The sequence below is a fragment of the Miniopterus natalensis genome, chromosome 11, assembly GCF_054644295.1.
Source record: "Miniopterus natalensis isolate mMinNat1 chromosome 11, mMinNat1.hap1, whole genome shotgun sequence".
Taxonomy (NCBI): domain Eukaryota; kingdom Metazoa; phylum Chordata; class Mammalia; order Chiroptera; family Miniopteridae; genus Miniopterus; species Miniopterus natalensis.
In genome coordinates, this window is record NC_142091.1 from 76,744,230 (window position 1) to 76,762,894 (window position 18,665).

Below are 18,665 nucleotides of genomic sequence, written 5' to 3' on the forward strand. Positions count from 1 at the left end.
AGACAAAGGGCCCCTCTGCAAGGTGGCACGAGGACAATGGCAAGACTCCCTAGAAAGCAGCGATAAAACTGGACAATGTTATCCAAAGCCACCATTTAAGGACTCCAGGAATTAACCGAGGGCATAGAACAAATCGAAAAGTGTTTATTCAAGAAAAAACCCTCCTAAACCTTGCTCAGAACAGCGGGGCCTGTGGCAGTTTAACGCGGGGCTGCTCCCAACCTCCGCCCACGCTCAGCGGCACAGCGGCCTCGAGGACCTTCAGGTGTCCACGCACAGAGAGGGCTCACCAAATCTGAGCTCTGAGAACCCCACGCACAATAGTGACCTCAGTGGCAAAGCACTGGGGAGGGCCAACGCCGCAGGGCCTATTGGCTGGGATAAGCCATAGACCAGCAAACATTTAAAAGGGATTCCTGAGACCTGGGAGACTGCACACACTCTCAGGCAAGGCCAGAGAGGACCCTGTCATCCCCTTATCCTGGGCTGACTGTGAGCCCCTGTCCAGGCAGAAAGTGGAGGACAGGAACCGCCGGAACTCTGAACGTCTCAGCTCACGCACAGACCACCTCAGTACGTGGCAGGAGCCTCCTTGGCTCAAGATGTTTAAACAAAGCTTTGACCGATCACCCTGACCACTAGGCTATGCTGACCCAGTGGTGCCACCAAGGAAACCAGGCTCAAAAACAAACAAACAAGAATTAAAAAAAAAAAAAAAACTTGAGCTGACACATCACAGTGGCCCCACACTGTAGGAGACAGAGGCTGCGGAGTCAGGCCTGGGAAGTGTGTGGGAACAAGTCACACACACACCGGCAGACACCGCCCCTGGCCAGGAGGAAGGAGCAGAACCCAGAGTCCCTCCATCACATAAGAGGATTTGCTTTTAACCAGACACATTGAGACATGCAAAGAAACGGGGACAGGAATAGTGGCAGCCAATAGGAATGACCTCTGCAGGGGCCCAAATGTTCGCCTTAGTGGGTAGGCTGAGTACTCAAAGCAGCTGTTATGAACATGTCCAAAGGACTAAAAGGATCAGCGTTTAAAGAACGAAAGGCGAGTGCAATGAGAGTATCAGTAAAGAAGTATGAATTACAAAACAAACCAAAGAGAAATTCTGGAGTCGAAAAGCACAAAAACGTCGATGAGAAACTAGAGGGGCTCAGCAGCAGATCTGAGCTGGCGGAATAAAGAAAGAACCAATGAACCTGACGAAAGACCTGTAAAGACGACGTGTTCTTCAGAACACAAACGGAAGTGAACGCAGTAAATTGAGCAAAGCCTCTGAGGCCCGGTGGACAGCATTATCAGTGATGACATGTGTAATTAGAGTCCCCAGGGGAGAGGAGAGAAAGGGGCAAAAACATTTAAAGAGATAATTTAGTATTAATCTGAAGCAGATTTTCTTCCATTAAGATGAGTATTGTAATCCCCAGATTATACTACTACAAAGATAACTTTAAAAATAAGAAAAGAGCCCGGCCGGGCGTGGCTCAGCAGTTGAGCGTCAACCTAGGATCCAGGCGATCGGGGTTCGATTCCCGGTCAGGGCACATGCCCGGGTTGCGGGCTCGATCAATGACTCTCTCATCATCGATGTTTCTATCTCTCTCTCTCCCCCTCCTTTCCTCTCTCTGAAATCAATAAAAGATATAATTTTTAAAAATATGATTTAAAAATAAGAAAAGAGCCAGCCAGTGTGGCTCAGTTGAGTCAATGCTCAGGTTGAGCACTGACCCATGAACCAGGAGATCCAGGTTCAATTCCTGGTCAGGGCACATGCCTGGGTTGTGGGCTCGATCCCCATTAGGGGGTGTGCAGGAGGCAGCCGTCAATGACTCTCATCACTGATGTTCCTATCTCTCTCTCTCCCTTTCCCTTACTCTCTCTGAAGTCAATAAAAACATATTTTAAAAAATAAGAAAAGAGGAATTAGAACCGCACACTAGAACACATCTCTTCAACACAACAGAAGGCAGAAGAGGAAGAAGAGAGGAACAAAAGAGACACGAGACATACAGAAAATGAATAGTAAATGGCAGGTGTAAATCCCACCCTATCGATAATTATATTAACTATAAGTGGATTAAACACCCAACAAAGAAGCAGAGATCGCCAGATTGCCTACAGCAGGAACCAAGGACACATTCCCTACAAGAGATATATTATATATTCAAATCCACAAGTAGGTTCCAAGAACAAGGGTGGGAAAAGATGACAGGCCAGCATCAAACACCAGAGCTGGGGTAGCTACACGAAATATCAGACAGAAACGTCTCTACCCCAACCACGTTACTGGAGACAACGAGGGACGTTTGTAATGACCAAAGGCCCAATTCACCAGGAAGAAATAAAAACTATAAGCAAAAGACTATAAAAATTAGAACAAAATAAAAATCATATAATGCAGCTAACAACAGAGTCCTAAAATACACGAAGCAAAGACTGACAGAGCTGAAGGGAGAAATTGGCAATTCAACCTTAAAATAACAGTAGTAGCCAAAGAAATAATGGCTGAACACCCCCAAATTTGGTGAAAGACACAGTTCTACCAATTCAAGGAGCTAAGTGAATTCAAAGCATGAGGCCAAAGAAATCTGCACTATAACTATTAAGGGGATTAAATTTGTAATTTTAAAATTCCTGCCCTTTTCCTCCCTGGGTGTGTGAACGTTGGCCGCCATCGTGAACGATGCAGTGACTACCTGGACCAGGAAGCTCGCAACCAAGCGGCGACCTCAGTGGAAGCAAATGGTCACTGACGCCCTTCTACCTGGGGCTGCAGCAGCACCCGAGACGGGCATTCGGGGGAAACCAGCCCACGTGCGCAGGGCCACCGCAGGCGGCATCTCTGCGTCTGGATGCGGGGCCCGTTCTCGTGGTGGACAGACACCTGGCCTTGGCCGGTCTGTGATTCCTGGGGTTGCACAGACACGAACCTAGACACAGACTCGCGAGACACGGCCCGTGTGAGAGGAAGACTCGAGAACTCAGAGGGCCGGGCGCAAGAACAGAACGAAGACGCCAGGGCCGCGGAGGCCAGCGTGGGTGCTGCAGACGGGGGCGGAAGGTTCTGCAGCGACGGGACCGCGGGGACCGCGCAGTTTCCACGAGGACACTCATAAACTAAGAACTGTTGTGAGGGGAAATTCCCAAGAAGGAGCCTCTAGGCCCAAACGGATCTCCCAAACCTTCCGAGGAGACTTAGTGATAATGCCACATAACACCTTCCGAAAAACAGAAGAGGGGCTACTCTCCGATTCATTTTATGGAAACCGAATTCCCCAGATAACAAAACCAGACAGAGACAATATCAAAATCCCCCGTACGTGTGGATGCAAAAATCCTTTCTAAGTATGAACAAGGCACCTCGCTCCCTGATTCCAAACCGGATGGTAAATCTATAGTAATTAAAACAGTGCGGTATCGACATGAAGGCCGACACACAGATCCGTGGAACAGAAGAGAGAGCCCCGAAATAAACCTACGTATCTATGGTCATGTAACTTATGACAAAGGGGCCAAGAATACACAGTGGAGGAAGGACAGTCTCTGTAGTAAATGGTGTTGGGTAGACGCCAGATACCGATAGATGTGGTCGGTGTGGCCAACAAGTCATGAGATCTGACCGTCTCAGGCAACACCCAAGGACTCCTCTGCAGGTGCCGGGGCGCCCCAGTCCACAGGCCAACAACGGACAGGTGGCCGGTCCCCTTGCTCCTGGTCTTTAGGTCCAACTCCTCTTGCCCCCATTTTGGCTCCTGCACCAGATTCCACCTGCCTCGGGCCAGCCAGCCTCTTGGGCGGGGCTGGGGCTCGATGCAGAGAAAGGGTGGGAGGCAGTGCTGGGTGAAGCCCAGGTGAGCTCGCACCCGCCAGGGACTCTTCAAACTGTCTTGGACGCCCTGGCCTCTCCGGGGCCACCGCCTTTGCTGGGCTTGGCCGCATGGGAAGATGGAGAAAAGCAGAGGTTGGGAGCTTTGGTAAAAAGCTCTTTATCTTACTGTGTCACTCCCCAGCCTGAAACCCGCCACCACGCTCCTTCCCCGCCTCATAAAATCCCAGCTCCTTATCTGGGTCTCGCAGTTGCCAGAGCCGGGCCTGCTCAGATCCTGGGCTTACCCCTCGCTGCACGTAACCCTGGGAAAGGGCCTTTGATCGCGATGCCACGTTTCCTCTTCTGGTAAATGAGAAAAACAGCCTTGGACTGTTTGGGACACATCTCAAGTGTTGAATCAGAGTCTGCCCAGCACTCACCAGCCGCATGCCCAGAGTTCCCGTCTCCCCCGCCCCTCCCAGGCTTGGACGGAATGAATGCCCCACCGCAGGGCATGGGGTCCCGCGTCTCAAGGAGACACCAGCAACCCAGAGTGTGGGGGACTTAACGCTCCCGGGGTAACTTCTGACTAATGGGAGATGGGAGAGACCCAGGTGGATACATTCCGTCTTCTTCCCTCCCTTCCCCGAGTGGCCGCAAGGCACCGTTTCCCCAAACAGGATGGCCAGTGGGGGGCTCTCCCGGGCAGCCAGGGAGCACACCTGTGGTGCTTCCTCCGGGCTTGTCCGAAGGGGGTCCCCCCCTGCTATAGCCATGTGTCACCTGCCACTCCCCCTGCCTCCCCTCCCTTTCCTCGCTCCCACGGCCTTGGGTTTACACCATTATTACACCCCAATACAAGACTGGCACTTAAAAAACGGCGTTGGGGAAACAGGACAGCCACACGCAAAGAATGAAACTCGACCACTGCCTGACACCACACACAGAGATGAACCCCACAGGGGTGGGAGGTCCGGACGGAAGGCCCGAAACCATTACGCCCCTAGAAGGAGGCGCAGGCGCTGGGCTCCCGGCGGCGTGGCGGGAATTCTTCTCGAACCTGACACCGAAGCAGAAGCAGACACGCGGGGCGGCGTCACACCCAGAGCCGCTCGGCGAAGGAGGCCGTGCCGGTGAGCAGGCAGGCAGCCAGGCCGCGGGGGCCACTGCGCCCGCCGAGGGGCGTGTGGCTAGAACACGTGAAGGGCGCCTGGAGCTCCGCAGCGGAAGGCAAGTAGCCCAAGTTTAAAAAACGGGTCATGGATCTGAGTAGATCTTTCTTCAAAAAAAAAAAGACTTACAAATAGTCAATAAGCACACGAGAAAGACCTTAACGTCACCAGTCGCAGCGAAACGCTAACGGAGCCGCAGTGAGGTTCCACCGAGCACACGCTGGGGGCTCTGAGGAGCCCCGAGAAGGCAGGTTAGCAACGAGCGTCGGCGGGAGGTCACTCCGGGGCAGGAGCCACCTTAACCGACGGATGGACGGACGGATGGACGAAACGCCGTCTCTCCCCCCGATGGACGACCGCTCAGCTAGGAGCCGACAGGAGGAGCCGCCCACACTGCACCGCAGGCCCGCGTGGAGGGCACGCGAAGCGGAAGAAGCCGTCGCGGGGACCGTGGGTTCCCCGACTCCACGCGTCCGGAACGCCCAGAACAGGCTAATCCCCTGGGACAGAAAGCAGCTGAGCGGTCGCCTGGGCTACGGGGCGGGATGGGTGGGAGGCAATGGCTCAGGGAGTCTCGATTTCTTTTGAGGGTGATGGAACTGCTCTGAAATTTATTGTGGGGATGTTTGCACAACTCTGGGGACACACTAAAAACCACCGAATCGGACACTGTCAATGGGTGAATTGCGTGGGACACGAATTATATCTTAATAAAGCTGTTAACCGAAAAAACGACCGGAGGCCACGTTCGGGATCTGGGGTCAGGCGGAGCCCTTAGGCGGCTACTGAACGTACGGTCCGTCAGAAGAATAAATTGGACTTAATCGAAATGAAAAGCATTTGCTCTGTGAGGAACCTGTTAGGGGCGTGAAAAGAAAGCCACAGGGTGGGTGGAGGTGCTTTCAAACCGCACGTCTGACCTGGGACCAGCATCCAGGACGTATCGAGACTTTGCAAAAGTCAATATTTAGAAAACAACCCAACTGAAAATGGGCAGATGACACGAGCCAGCATCTCCACGCCCGGGGTCGGCCTGCGTCACCTCCGAGGGCTGCACGCGGGCGCCTCGGAACGGCTGAACTTTGAACATGGACGAAGGATCTCCGTGGACATCTCATCAAAGACACTCATGTAACTGGCCAGGGAGCTCTCGGCGTCATCAGTCCCTGGGAAACGCTAACCAACACCACAGTGGGAGCGCGTCACCCCCTCGGGGCGGCTGTGACAGCGGAGAGAATAGCGGACGTGGGAAAGGACGGGCGACGTGGGGACCCTCGCAGGTGGCGGAGGGAATGCCGAGCGGGGCATCGTTTTGGGGAAGAGCCGGGCAGCTCTTCATAAGGTTCCGGGGGTTTCGGTCGGGCTCAGGCGTCCACCCGAGAGGAGCGAAGCCGCCGTGGCCACACAGTCCTGCGCGTGGACGTTCTGGCGGCGTGAGAGCGGCCCACGGGGGAGCAACGCGAACGTCCCTCACCCGGCGGCTGCGCAAGCGTCTTATAGCCACACAAGGGGACACTTCACGGCCACACGAGGAACGGAAAGCTCCTACGTGCCATGATTTGGATGCGGGAAGAAGCCAGAGAGAAAGCTTCCCTTTCCGACGGTTCCACTGCTACGCACTGTCCAGAGCGGGCGAGTCTCAGGCGACGCGGGAGCGGGCGAGCGGGGGCCGGGCCGGGAGCGGGAGCGGGGGTAACTGAGTGGGCGCCACGACCCTGCGGCGGGAGGGGGCTCCGAACCTGGACTGTGGCCACGGCACAGGCAAGTTCCTGAAGGACACTGAAAGCGGGTGGACGTGTGGTATGTAAAAGACACGTCAGCGAAGTGGTGTTCTAGAAAATGAGTCTGAAAATGAAATTTGCCCAGCTGATTTCCAACCGAGTGAGGTAACCACAGCGCCCTGAGCGGTGGCCGTGAGGGGGGTGGCTGGGGACCGGGCACCACACTGCCCGAGGGGCTGGCAGACGAGAAGGAGACCAGTTGGGGCAGACAACCCGTGGCCCAGGTGCGGATGCCGGTTTCCGAGGCGTGTGTGGTTCTGTGCACGCCTGTCTGCATGCACATGTAGACGTGGGTGCGTGTGGATTTGCGTGTGCTCACATGTGCTTCTACTTCCTTAGCTCTGTGCACGGAAAGGGCCCTAGTAGCAGTGAGCACACCCAATGCCCCAGATTTAGGTTTCTCATGATTTTGTTCCCCATTGAAAGGAATCAGGGCCCTGGCTGATGTGGCTCAGTGGTTAGAGGTCGGCCCGCAGGCCGAAGGGTCCCGGCTTCAATTCCGAGTCAAGGGCACGTACCTGGGTTATAGGTTCTCCCCTCCCCGGTCTGGGAGCATGCGGGAGGCAACCAATCACATTGACGTCTCTCTCTCTCACTCTCTCCCCTCCCTCCCACTTTCTCTAAAAAATCAATGGAAAAAATATCCTTGCCTGAGGATTAACACACACACACACACACACACACACACACACACACATACAGGGCACCCGGGCTCCTTGGAACGTGCCTGATTCTGGGCGGGGCAGAGGGAGGATAAAGTGAGCCGGAGCCACGTTGCACCGGAACATAGAGAAATTCTTTAAAAGAAGAAAACACGAGCCTGTGACAAGGGCACAGGCCAGCCAGTGAGGGTGGGGCTCCCACGGCCAGACCTGGGACAGTCGCATATCGGGATAATGAAGGACCGTGAAGAATGGTCGTACAAACCCCCAAACATGCCTACAGGAAATAAATCGATGGAAAGGAGGGAAGGGCAGGGAGGGAGGCTCTTTGGCCGGAGAGCACGGACTCTCCCGAGGAGCGTGGGCAGGCGGCGGTGACTGTCCGCACGCTGGTGGAGGGGACCCCGGAGCCGGACTCTCGCATTTTGCAACCATCACGACAGAGCCCGGCCCCAGAGCCTCTAATCCGGGAGGCATTTCTCGATAAGGAACCTGAGCTTCTCCCACGGGTTGTTTGTTGGTTACCAGGCGAACAGAGCATCTGCTCGATGGGACGCTGGCTGGGGCCGCAGCCGGGAATCAGAGACACCAGGGGTCGGGCGATGGCATCACGTGCCCGGGACGTGACGCACTGAGCCAAACACCGCAGCGGTGCAGCAGGGACGCCCGGCCTCAGTGTCACCGCGGGGAAGCTTCAGGGGGGCCCGCGGAGGGGCGGGGGGGGACCTTCAAAATGTCGGTGCCGCAGAGACGGAGCCTGGCGCACCCAGATCGGAGGGATGAGATGCACGGAGGCGGCGCCTGGGAGGCCATCGCCATGGCAACAGGCGGGGCCCAGATCACCGAGGAGGGTGATACCGTGCTATCTGCGTGTTCTGGCAAACACAGCAAAGTGGCCGGGGCCCAGGCAAGATTCAGCTCACTCTCACACGGCTCAGGAAGACGTGTCGGGTGAACGGGCAAACGGAAGGGAGTCTAATGATTGAATAAATGGGGTAACAGTGAGTGGTGCAGGGTGTTTCTTATCTCATTCTGGTCCATTTCTGTAGTTCAAAGTTATTCCCAAAGAAATAGTTTTTTTTTAATCCCCCCAAACCCTGAGGTGTCAGTTTAGCCCAGTGGTTCTCAAATGGGGGGATTTTGCCTGCCCCCCAGGGGACATGTAGCAATATCTGGGGACATTTTTGTTGTCATAACCAGGGTGAGGGTGCTGCCAGGACCCTGATGGGCTCGCAATGCTGCTGAACAGTCTATGACGCACCAACAGCCCCCTCGGCAAAGATGACGTGGCCCCGAATATCGCTGCCAGGCGGAGAGGCCCGGCCCACGGGCGGCTGAGACGGACGATGGCTCTGCCCACAGTGGCAGCTGGAGAGCCAGGGAGGGGGCCTGCCTGCGGGACAGCGAGGTCTGGCGCAACCCGGCAACACTCGGTGGGATGGACCATGCACCTCACCTGTGCTCCGGGCTGAACGGCATCCCCCAGGCTCCCGTGAAGCTCGGACCCCAGCAGCTCAGCACGTGGCTGTAGTGGGAGACGAGACGACCATTAACGTGGTCACTGGGGTGGCCCTCATCCAGTGTGGCTGTGACCTTATAAGAGGAGATCAGGACACACAGAGGGAAGGCCACGTGGGGACACAAGGAGAGGATGGCCATCTACACACCAAGGAGAGAGGCCTCAGGAGGAACCAGCCCTGTGACACCCTCAGACTCCAGGGACTTTCTGTTTCTTAGGCATCCCAGTCGAGTATTTTGTTGTGAGGGCTGAGCAAACTAATCGGGAAATTGTCACACAGAGATGACAGCCCTGGTGCACAGGGATACAGGGTGCAAGGGAGTAGACTCCCGGCCACAGAGCACGTCGGGGCACCGTGGGGGCTGAGGAGAGACTTAAAACTCTGAGCGAATTGTCCCAGCATCCTCGAAAGGACGCCCACCATTGACACTGAAAGGGAAAGGCAAGATGCGGGAAAGCACAAGCTCCACGATCCCCCGAGTTAGGAAATCAATGCTGAGCCCCCAGTAGATCACGGACACTTAGTTCATCGTATACTAGGAGCCCTGGGAGCAACGTGAGATTGTCAACACAGCTCACAGAGGTGAGGGGACCGAGCCAACGTAGGACCGCACAAAACAGCCACAGTCTATACATCTGGAGAGTTAAATGTGTGGATATTTTAAAGTAATGTGATTTTAAGAAAGCTTAAAAAAAAAAACACCACCACCAGTCCCGAGATGTGTGGAATTGGGGAGCCGGTGGCATTTGGGCTGTTTGGCAGAGGAGGGGACGGGAGGGCTGGGGCAGAAATGGAGACAGCAGAGTGCGGGCTCCACGCAGACCCTGGTGGCCGCTGCATGTCCCAACTCACTCGGTCAACACAACAGCCCTGGGAGCGGCCCTGCTAGGATCTCTGTTTCACGGATAGAGAAACTGAGGCACAGAGAAGGCAGAAGCTTGTCCAGGGTCATGCAAGAGAAGGGGCAGAGTCAGGCTTTGGCCCAGGGGCCCGGCTGGCAGGCTGTGCCCCAAACCCCTCCACAAGCCCTCCCCTGGACTCTTGAAAACACAACTGTAGAGGCAGGATTTAATCTCCCTGGTTCATGATTTGGCAGCAGGTCCATTAGATAAAAAAATAACAGTAATGAGGAAGGTTGGAGCGGATCTGAGTGATACGCCAAATAGGCATATAAACACACACGTGTATAAGCCATCTCTACATGCATTTTACCTGTGTGGGCAAATAAAAGTTGGTGTCCTGCAAACAGAGAACATAACTTCTCCACTTAGGTCCATGGACATTTACGAAAGCAAGGATTTTATTTGTGTACTTGGACACAAAGAAAATCCTCATTTTAAAGATGTCACAGGCCACATTCCGTCACTGTAAGCCTGTTAAATAAGAAATAAATCACGGCGATAAAAAGTGGACTGCTTAACAATTAGGAAAACATCTCTTAAAAGGACTCTACATCAAAGAGGAAATCAAAACACGAAATAAAGGCCGTCGAGAGAGCCATGAAAAGGAACGTATATCACAATAAGATCTATTTGTCACAGCTAACGCTGCAATCGGAGGAAAATTTTATATCCTTTAGATGCCTTTTGGAAGAAAGACGTTAAATAAATGAACTATGTATCACTCTGAATTAAGTTGAAAGAAAGTATCAAGTTAGCCAGGAAGAGGGAACTCATAGATATAACTGCCCAAGCTGGGGCTACAGAAAACAAAGCTAGCAAAAAAAAAAAAGGTTTTTAGTGTTCTGATCAGAGAATAAATGCCTAATAAAACATAAATCTCTCATGAGCTTGGTTTAAAAAAACAACGCAAAACTATAAAGCTCGAGGAAGAAAAAAAGATGACAGATACAGAGGAACATAAAGTCAGCAAGAGAAAATGTGTTTCTGCTATGTGGCAACACTGTAGAAACCCTGGAGGAATTAAATCACAATGTATAAGTTACAAATTGTGTAAGAGAATTTTACAAATTGTATAAGAACAAAACTGCCACACAACAGCCTAAAAAGAGCTTCACGATCTCCTCAAAGCGGTGTCCCAGGCTCAGAGGGTTTTTACGGCTTCATTCTGATATTTGACCTTCAAGGAGATGAGCCCCCGTTCTCGGGTCTGTTCCGGGGACACGGAGGGGCAGGCAGGCCCCCCTTCTGTAAACACCCCGTCTGCACACACGTGAGGGCAGGTTCCTGCTCCTCCGAACCCCGGGCGCTGTTATTTCTGGGATCAGATATCAGGGGTGTCTTTCATCAGGCGGAGGGGACGGTTTCCGTTTTCATGGCTGTTTAGGAGGACACAGGACACAGGACACCCTCCCGGAGCCGACCTCCGCCGCCCGGTGGGCCGGGGGCTGGCTGCTTTTTGCTATTTGACAACTGCCCAGATCGGGGCTCTGGTAAGAGATCCCCGAGCCGACGCGCAAAGTCGGGGCAGATCTGTTTCTGGAAGGGTCGAAGGGCACCCGCGTCTTTACTTCTCGTTGGAATGGGGGCTTGTTTGTCTCCGTGGAGGTTGTTATCGATGTGTTTTTCCCACACGGGCGGCTGAGGTTCGCCCACCCATAGGGTATTATCGGATGCTTTAGTATTTAGTAATCAGATAAGTAAGAAATTCCACTGCCTTAATTTGTCTTATCATAACCGGGCTTATCAGTGTCTTTTCATCCTTAGGACTCACTGGTATTTCCTTTTCTGAGAACTGTTTTTCACATAGTTGACTCTCTCCTCCTTGTGATTTACAAGGGCCTCGTAACACGTCGATGAAATCAGCCCTGGGCCTCTGAGTAAAATCGGCCCCGTGTCTTTGAAGTGAGTGGCAACTATTTCCCCAAAACGATTTTTGGTGTTTTGTGTGTTTTTTTTTGTGTGTTTTTTTTTCTCCTTTGCTTTGCAAAACATTTTTATTTTACATATTGTTTTCGTTGAGGCAGAACTGACACGTACTAAACGGCGCTGTTTAAAGTGTGCGATCGGGTAATTTTTGACACACAATGAAACCGTCACCACTATCAAGTTAATGGACGTATCCATCACCCCAAGTTTCCTGTGTCCTTTGTATGCCTCCTCCCAAAACTGTCCCGGGCCCCCCGATCCCTAGGCAACCACCGGACTTGTCACTTTACATTAGTCTACATTTTCTGGGTTTTGTATAAATAAAATAAGACAGCCAGCATGGACTTTTTTTTTTTTTTTTTTTTCCTGGTCTGGCTACTTTCACTCATCATTTTGAGCCCTGGCCGGGTGGCTCAGGTGGTTGGAGCATCGCCCCTGATACGACAAAGTTGTGGGTTCGAACCCTGGTCAGGGCACGTGCAAGAATCAACCAATAAATGCATAAATACGTGGAGCAACAAATCCATCTCTCTCTTCCCCCCCTTCTCTCTCAAGTCAATGAAAAATTATTATTATTTTGAGATTCACCCAGGCTCTTCTGTACATTAGCCATTTATTCCTTACTTTTGAGTAGTGCACCACGGTATAGATTGACTACAACTTTAAACAACGTATTCTAAAGGCGCCGGGCATTTGGGTCGTTTCCAGTTTTCATAAAACCCGCGCAGGTGTCATCCGTGCATCTGTCCTTGTTTCTCCCGGACAGACACCCGGGAAGGGCACGGCCGAGTCACGTGGCAGGTGGGGACTGAGCGTTTCAAGAAGCTGCCGGGCTGTTCCCCAGGCAGCTGCACCACGGCCTCCCCGCCCCCGCGAGCGGACGCGGGTCCTGGTTCCCCACCTCCTCGCCGGCGCCTGGCACGGTGTGACTGACGTGTGGCAAACAGGACGGCCACCAGGGTGACCCTCAAAAAGTCCGGCCCAGAGACCAGAGCCGGGGGTGACATCGCGCCTGAGACCAGCACAGGCAGCAGACGCCAGGAGGGGCCTGGCACCCCGTCCTGTCCTGAACTCCGCCCGGGTGAGACCGCGGTGACGCAGGACGGGGCCAGAGGCGCTGCTCCCGTTGCCCTGAATCCGGGGCCTCGCGGCAGCCGGTCCTGGGCGCCCGCAGGCGCCATGACTCAGAACCTTGAGACTGACCTCGGAGTCTGGGTCAGAAATCAATCCTCCAGGTGACGGAGGGACTTTCCAGGAAAGTGCCACCTTGGAGTGTCACTGCCCGGCCCTCTGCCCCCAGGAGTCATGGAGGCTGTTGGGGACAGCTCTGAGCGGCGACGGGGACTCCTGCCTCGGGTGACCGTGGGCCCGGTGCCCCGAGAGCCTTCTCGGCAAGCTCCCCACCAGGCTTGTGAGACCAGCCACTGGGAACTTGCGGGACAGGGAGGGGTCCCCAAGGCCAAGAATGACGCAGCAGAGGATACTTCCCGCCGGTTTAGACACCGGGTGGTCCCAGGAGTCCGCCCACCCGAGGAGCCACAGTAATCGGCTCAACGGGGCGCCCTGTACAGCAGAGGGACAGCTTCTCGTCCACACGAGCTCACGGGACCCACAGGTTAGGGCCCCCCCAGGCCCATCCTAAGCTCACGAAGCCACGAGGAAAGAAGATGCCACAGGCAAGAGCCAGGAGAAGCTGCAGGGACAGGGAGACTTCCGAGGAGCCGTGGGTGAGGCTACGGGGCCGAGACGAGGAAATGAGCGTGTTCAAGTGACGTCAAAATTCACCGTCAAGTCCACGGAAATGCAAGCGGCTAACCAAGCAGATGAGCCCCTCGGCAAAGACGACAGACACAGAAACGACACGGCAACCGAGACAGGAAACTGGCACAACCGTTGCTAAATACAAGAAGTCTCCACTGTCCAGCAGCAGCCACCACGAGGGACAATTCAGAGGATCACTAACAACAGCGAGACCAAACACGGCAACTGCAGCCCGTGAAACGGGGACCCGGGAGGGTCGGGAGCCTCGGACTGACCGCTGATGGCGATCGGAGCGGTAGGGGAACCACATGCTCGACCCTAATGTCACCTCCTCCAAGAAGCCCGTCCCTCAGACCCACGCACCCTGGCCCCTTGCTGCCTCGCCCACCTTCCTCTCGGATGGTCAGGGGCCCCGCCACCTCCAGGCTAACACTCCTGTTTGCGCCCCCAGAAGTGCCCCTGGAGGTTCAGATAGAGGCCTGGGCCTGGCTTGGCGGTTGGACCCAGTGAGGCTGTGGCGCCCCACCCATGGGAGCTGGGACCATGGGCCTTTCCCGGTGATGGCATCACCTGGACTGGCACCCTTTCTCCCACGCCAGGGCTGTCCACGGCCCTGACCCGTACCCCCCCCGGGGGCTTGCCAACCACTCAGGCTCCAGAAGCTCAGGGCCTCTGGGCCGGGCTGACGTCGAGCTGGAGAAAGAGAACCGGCTCGGTGCCCAGCTCTGCACACAAGGCGCGGGCCTCTCGGGGCCCTCGCGTCTCATCAGCATTCCACGGACGCGCCGTGAGCCGGGTAACTGCAGCCGCTGAATGGCCACGCCGCTGGCCACTCTGCGCTCAGCGAATGGCGAGGATGCCTCCCTCCACGCCCAACCTGCCATTAGCATTCGCAGAAAGGCCCCCATCTGCCTCGCAACAATGGTCCTGCCCTGAATCGAAGCTGCGGGGACACCGGGCATCGGCTGGCACAATTGTCCTTTGTGCCCACTCCAGGGGCGGGTGGGAGCACGTCCCAGGGCTCAGCAGTGATGTGGCCAGGCCTGAGCACATCCAGACAGCATGGAGGAGGCCACGGGTAGCCTGGTGCCCTGCTCCTCCTGCCTACCATCTCCCCGAGAGGACGCCCACGCACCCCCAAGCACAGCAGCCACGGCCCCCTCCCAGGACGCTCTCCGCCTCCTGCCCAGGGACGGTCGCCAGGTGCAGAGGACACACAGGGGGTCCGCTGCCCACGAACCAAGTGCTCGGCGGGACAGACCCCTGCGCCCCTGGGTGCAGGGGTTAGGAACAAGGTGAGCTTGTCACCCTCTGCCACGCTCAGGACAGCGATACCATCCGCACAGCCACCCGTCAGCCAGAACTCTGGCGGGTTCCTGGACACGGTCCGTGGGGGGAGGTGGGCCTGGGAATGCAGCAGAGTGAAGCACCCGGCGCCCACTCCCCCCAGGAGGGCTCAGCGGGCGTGGGCTGCCTCCTTTCAGCAAACTCGGGACACCAGCCACAGCACGACCGGGGCAGGGCCTGGTGCCCAGCAGCCCAGGGTCCAGAACAGAACAGGGGGGTCCCTCCGGGGGGGGGGGTCAGGCCTCCTGGGGGACATGCCTTCCAGCCCCGGGTGGAAGGAGCAACAGGACTCTAGTAGGCAGAAGCGAGGCCAGCGGAGCCAGCACAGGGCCGTGGGACACCTGAGGCCCCCCCAGAGGACAGCAAGCGCCCGGGGGAGGCGTGGGCAGCCGGCCCCCGGGCCCCGCCTGAGCCCCGCCCGCACGGACCCTGCTCACCAGAACCCTCGTAGCTGTCCACCGAGAAGTGGTCCAGCCTCCGCTCCTCCGAGACGGGGTCGTAGGTGATGTGGGGGACGGTGAGCATCTTCTCGCCCGGACTCACCCCGTTGTCTTTGTCCAGTTTGAACTTTTTTTTCTTTACCTAAAAAAAACCAGACAATAAATTGGTGGCTCGTGTGCGTCTTCCGCCGGCCCCAGAACACCCGAGCCCCCCTGCTGGTCCTGCGGGGAGCGGGCTCAGGGGCCGAACTCCAGCACCCCACACACAGAGGTTGGGCTGTGGCATCGTGGGCTGCCCTGGGGTGCCATGGCCAGGGGACGGGGGGACAGACGGATGTACAAGAGCCCAGCAGGGCAGGGGTGACGAGGGCTGGGGCCCCAGGAGGTTCAAGCATGTGAGGGGGATCTACCGGGGCCAGCAAAGGCCCCCTGGAACACGTGACCCGGAGGAACAGGCCACGCGGGAATGTGGGCGATGGTCCTGGCCGAGGGAACAGCGGGTGCAAAGGATCGAGATGGAGCTAGAAACAGAGGTGGGTCCCTCCAGAAAAGACGTGGGCAAGGGCCCTGCCACCCTGCACTCCCCACCCCAGCCAAACCACGGGACTCTTGCCCAAAGCCTCCTGAAATCTCATTGTGACCTCAGCCCCTCTGCCCAGCTGGGATGCCCCCAGCTCAGAAAGCCCGACACCAGGGCCCCCTCAAGAGACTCCTCCCCACAGCCAGCCATCCACCCATCCTGGGGACTGTTTTCTGGGCCACCTGGCCATGGCCTTGAGTCTGGGGACACTGGGATGACAGAGCCCAGCATGGGGTAAACACCCTCAACGCTCAGAATAGTGCTAATGCCCTAAAACACCAGAGTCAAGTCCCAGCCAGAAGGGGGCCCACACAGCCTCCCTGCCCACTAACAAGTGGCCCCGTCCTGGGCAGGGGGGCTGTTACCATGGCAGACTTCTTGGGCTTGGGGCTGGGGGAGAGCAGAGCGTGGCCCCGGGCTGGCTTCCGCACGTAGATTTTCCAGGTGGCCGAGTCAGGGTTCTCGGCGGCATAGCACCTCCATGCCGTCTGGAACCAGGAGAGAGAGGTTGTCACCTGCCAAGCCACCCGGCGAGGCCTTGTTCGAAAGCTGCAGCCCATCGATCCTGCCCGTGCCCCCCCCAACCCCAGCAGGACAGCAGGGCATCCTGTGTGCCAGCCCCCAGGCTCAAGCCTGCCCCTCAGCTCCCAGAGCCCTACCCACGCAGCCTGGCTCAGCCCCTCCCTGTGACGGGCCCCTCACCCCACGCACAGAGCACACGCCCACCTCTGGAACCTTCCTTTCCCCACTTCTCCCAGGCTCTGCCTCCTCCGAAGGGGGTGAGATGGGTGAGGGGGTGAGGGGAGCGAGGGGGGCAAGGGGTTGACCTGCCTGGGTCCCCACCAGGCAATCAGGGGCCTCCGCCAGGTGACCCAGAGCTGCAGGGTCTGCCCAGGGTAGGGGACCCTTCCTTCTTCCTCCCGGACTTGCTCCCACTCAGAGCGAGGGGTTGGGCTCAGGAGGGAAAAGACAGTCAGGAGGAGGTGAACCACGGCCGGCCCTGCAGCCGGCGGCGAGGGGCCACAGAGCTGAGGGGCTAGGCCACCTCCTAGGCCCCAGCCAGCCGGCAGGCTGTGACCGCCCACGGGGCCTCGTGGGGCCTGGGTGGAAGGAGGTGGAGGGTGACAGGTGCCCGCCCTGTCGGTGTTGCCCAGAGCGTCCCCGGAGCAGCAGGCACGGGAGGCGAGCACGGCCACGCCGTGGAACGTGGCCCATCCACATTCTGGAGGCTCCGCTGAGAAAGTCTTGTGAGCTTTACGGCCCAGATCAGCTTGGGGCCAGGAGCAGGTCCCCACAGCCCGAATGGACCCTCGCTGTGTGGCCACAGTGGGAAACGACAACGACAAGGCCGTCAGGCAGGCGCCGTCACCTGGATGAGCGAGGCTGCCGCGGGGATCTGCCGGTTGAAATGCTTCTGCCGCTGCTTCTGCTGGACCTTCAGGGCGAACCCGGAGCCCAGGATCCCCTGGCGAGAGACAGAACCCCACTCACACAGCCGCAGGGCTCGGGAGCTGGGGGACGGGTGGGCACGGGGCTCACGTGGTGCCCAGGCCCCACACGTGAAGCCAGCGCCTCTGGCCAGCCCGCCTGGCAGAAGGTGGCCCCGTCCAAGGAGGGTCTCGGCTGAACCCAGGGCGGCTGATGGGAGGGACCAGCTCATCGAGTCGCGAGCTCCCCGCCCACAGAGGGGACCCAGTCCTACAGACGTGCGCACACATATGCACGCAACGCCGTACCACGGCCTGACCTGTACTCACCCCGCACAGTGTACACAACACACACACAATGCGTGTACACTATGCACACACAGCACATGGGTGCAGACAGAACACGCAAACCCGTGTGCACACAAGCATGTGGAAATACACGCTACATGTACACCCGTGTGACACGTGTACACATGCAATACACATCCAAGACGTGTACACACAGCACTGGTGTATCTCACACACACACGCAGTGAACCAGGACATCTACCCCACAGGGGCTGTGGTCTCTGGGAAGGACACAGGTCAAAGCCCCTCTCAGGCCACAGCACGGGCCACGTGCTCCCTCACCCGGCACTCATGTGGCAGCTGCTATTGGGGCTCACCCTACCCCTCGGGGGCCAAATAAGCCACCTGCACCCCTGTGTGCTGGGCGAGGCCCCCTCCAGGCTGCCCCTGCACTTGTCACCAACAGCCCCGCTGGGCCCCCGGCCAGCGAGCGGGGCTCCGCGTTGCCCGCCTCAGTGAGTGGCCGGCTCCCGGGGACCTGCCCGCCCCGGAGCCCAGGGGGGGCCGGTGAGCGCGGAGACGAGACACGGAGCACCTACCGCCGGGAGCGCAAAGAAGGAGATGGCGAACACGGAGAAGCAAGAGGCGATGGTCTTCCCGACCCACGTCTGGGGCACCTTGTCCCCGTAGCCGATGGTGGTGACTGTGACCTGCGAGAGAAAGGACAGCGGTCAGCAGTCGGGGCCCCAGGCGTCTGTGCAGCCTGACCCACCACCACCCATGACCTGCCACCCTGCAAGCAAAGGCCGGGTGGTCTCATCCGCAAGATGGGGTCCCCCAACTGCACGCTGCCATGGAGGCCAGATCACTGGGGTGGGCGCAGGGGCCAGGCGCCCACGGAAAACAGGGCCGCGTGGACACGTAGGCCAGGAGGCCGCCCCTCGGGAAGACCAGGGCCTGGCATCCGCCTCCCGCCTGCCCCATCCCGGAGGAGGCTGCCACCCAGGCCACCGGCGTCGCTGTGCACGGGCCCCCCGGA

The 18,665-nt window shown here is 57.3% G+C and overlaps 1 protein-coding gene across 4 annotated transcripts in view; it reads right to left on the reverse strand.

The window, feature by feature from the left end:
* KCNQ1 (potassium voltage-gated channel subfamily Q member 1) overlaps positions 1–18,665 on the reverse strand; it is a 254,293-nt gene that overhangs the window by 170,270 nt on the left and 65,358 nt on the right. For 2 of the 4 annotated variants that reach the window (XM_087822084.1, XM_087822083.1), the window contains 3 exons: positions 18,226–18,336; positions 16,277–16,399; positions 15,329–15,473 (listed from right to left, as the gene is read on the reverse strand). In XM_087822084.1, the coding sequence (XP_087678210.1) occupies positions 15,329–15,473; positions 16,277–16,399; positions 18,226–18,336 (379 nt within the window). Of the gene's footprint in view, positions 1–15,328; positions 15,474–16,276; positions 16,427–17,280; positions 17,377–18,225; positions 18,337–18,665 lie in introns of all 4 variants that reach the window. The other 2 variants (XM_087822082.1, XM_087822081.1) reach the window with 2 other exon arrangements.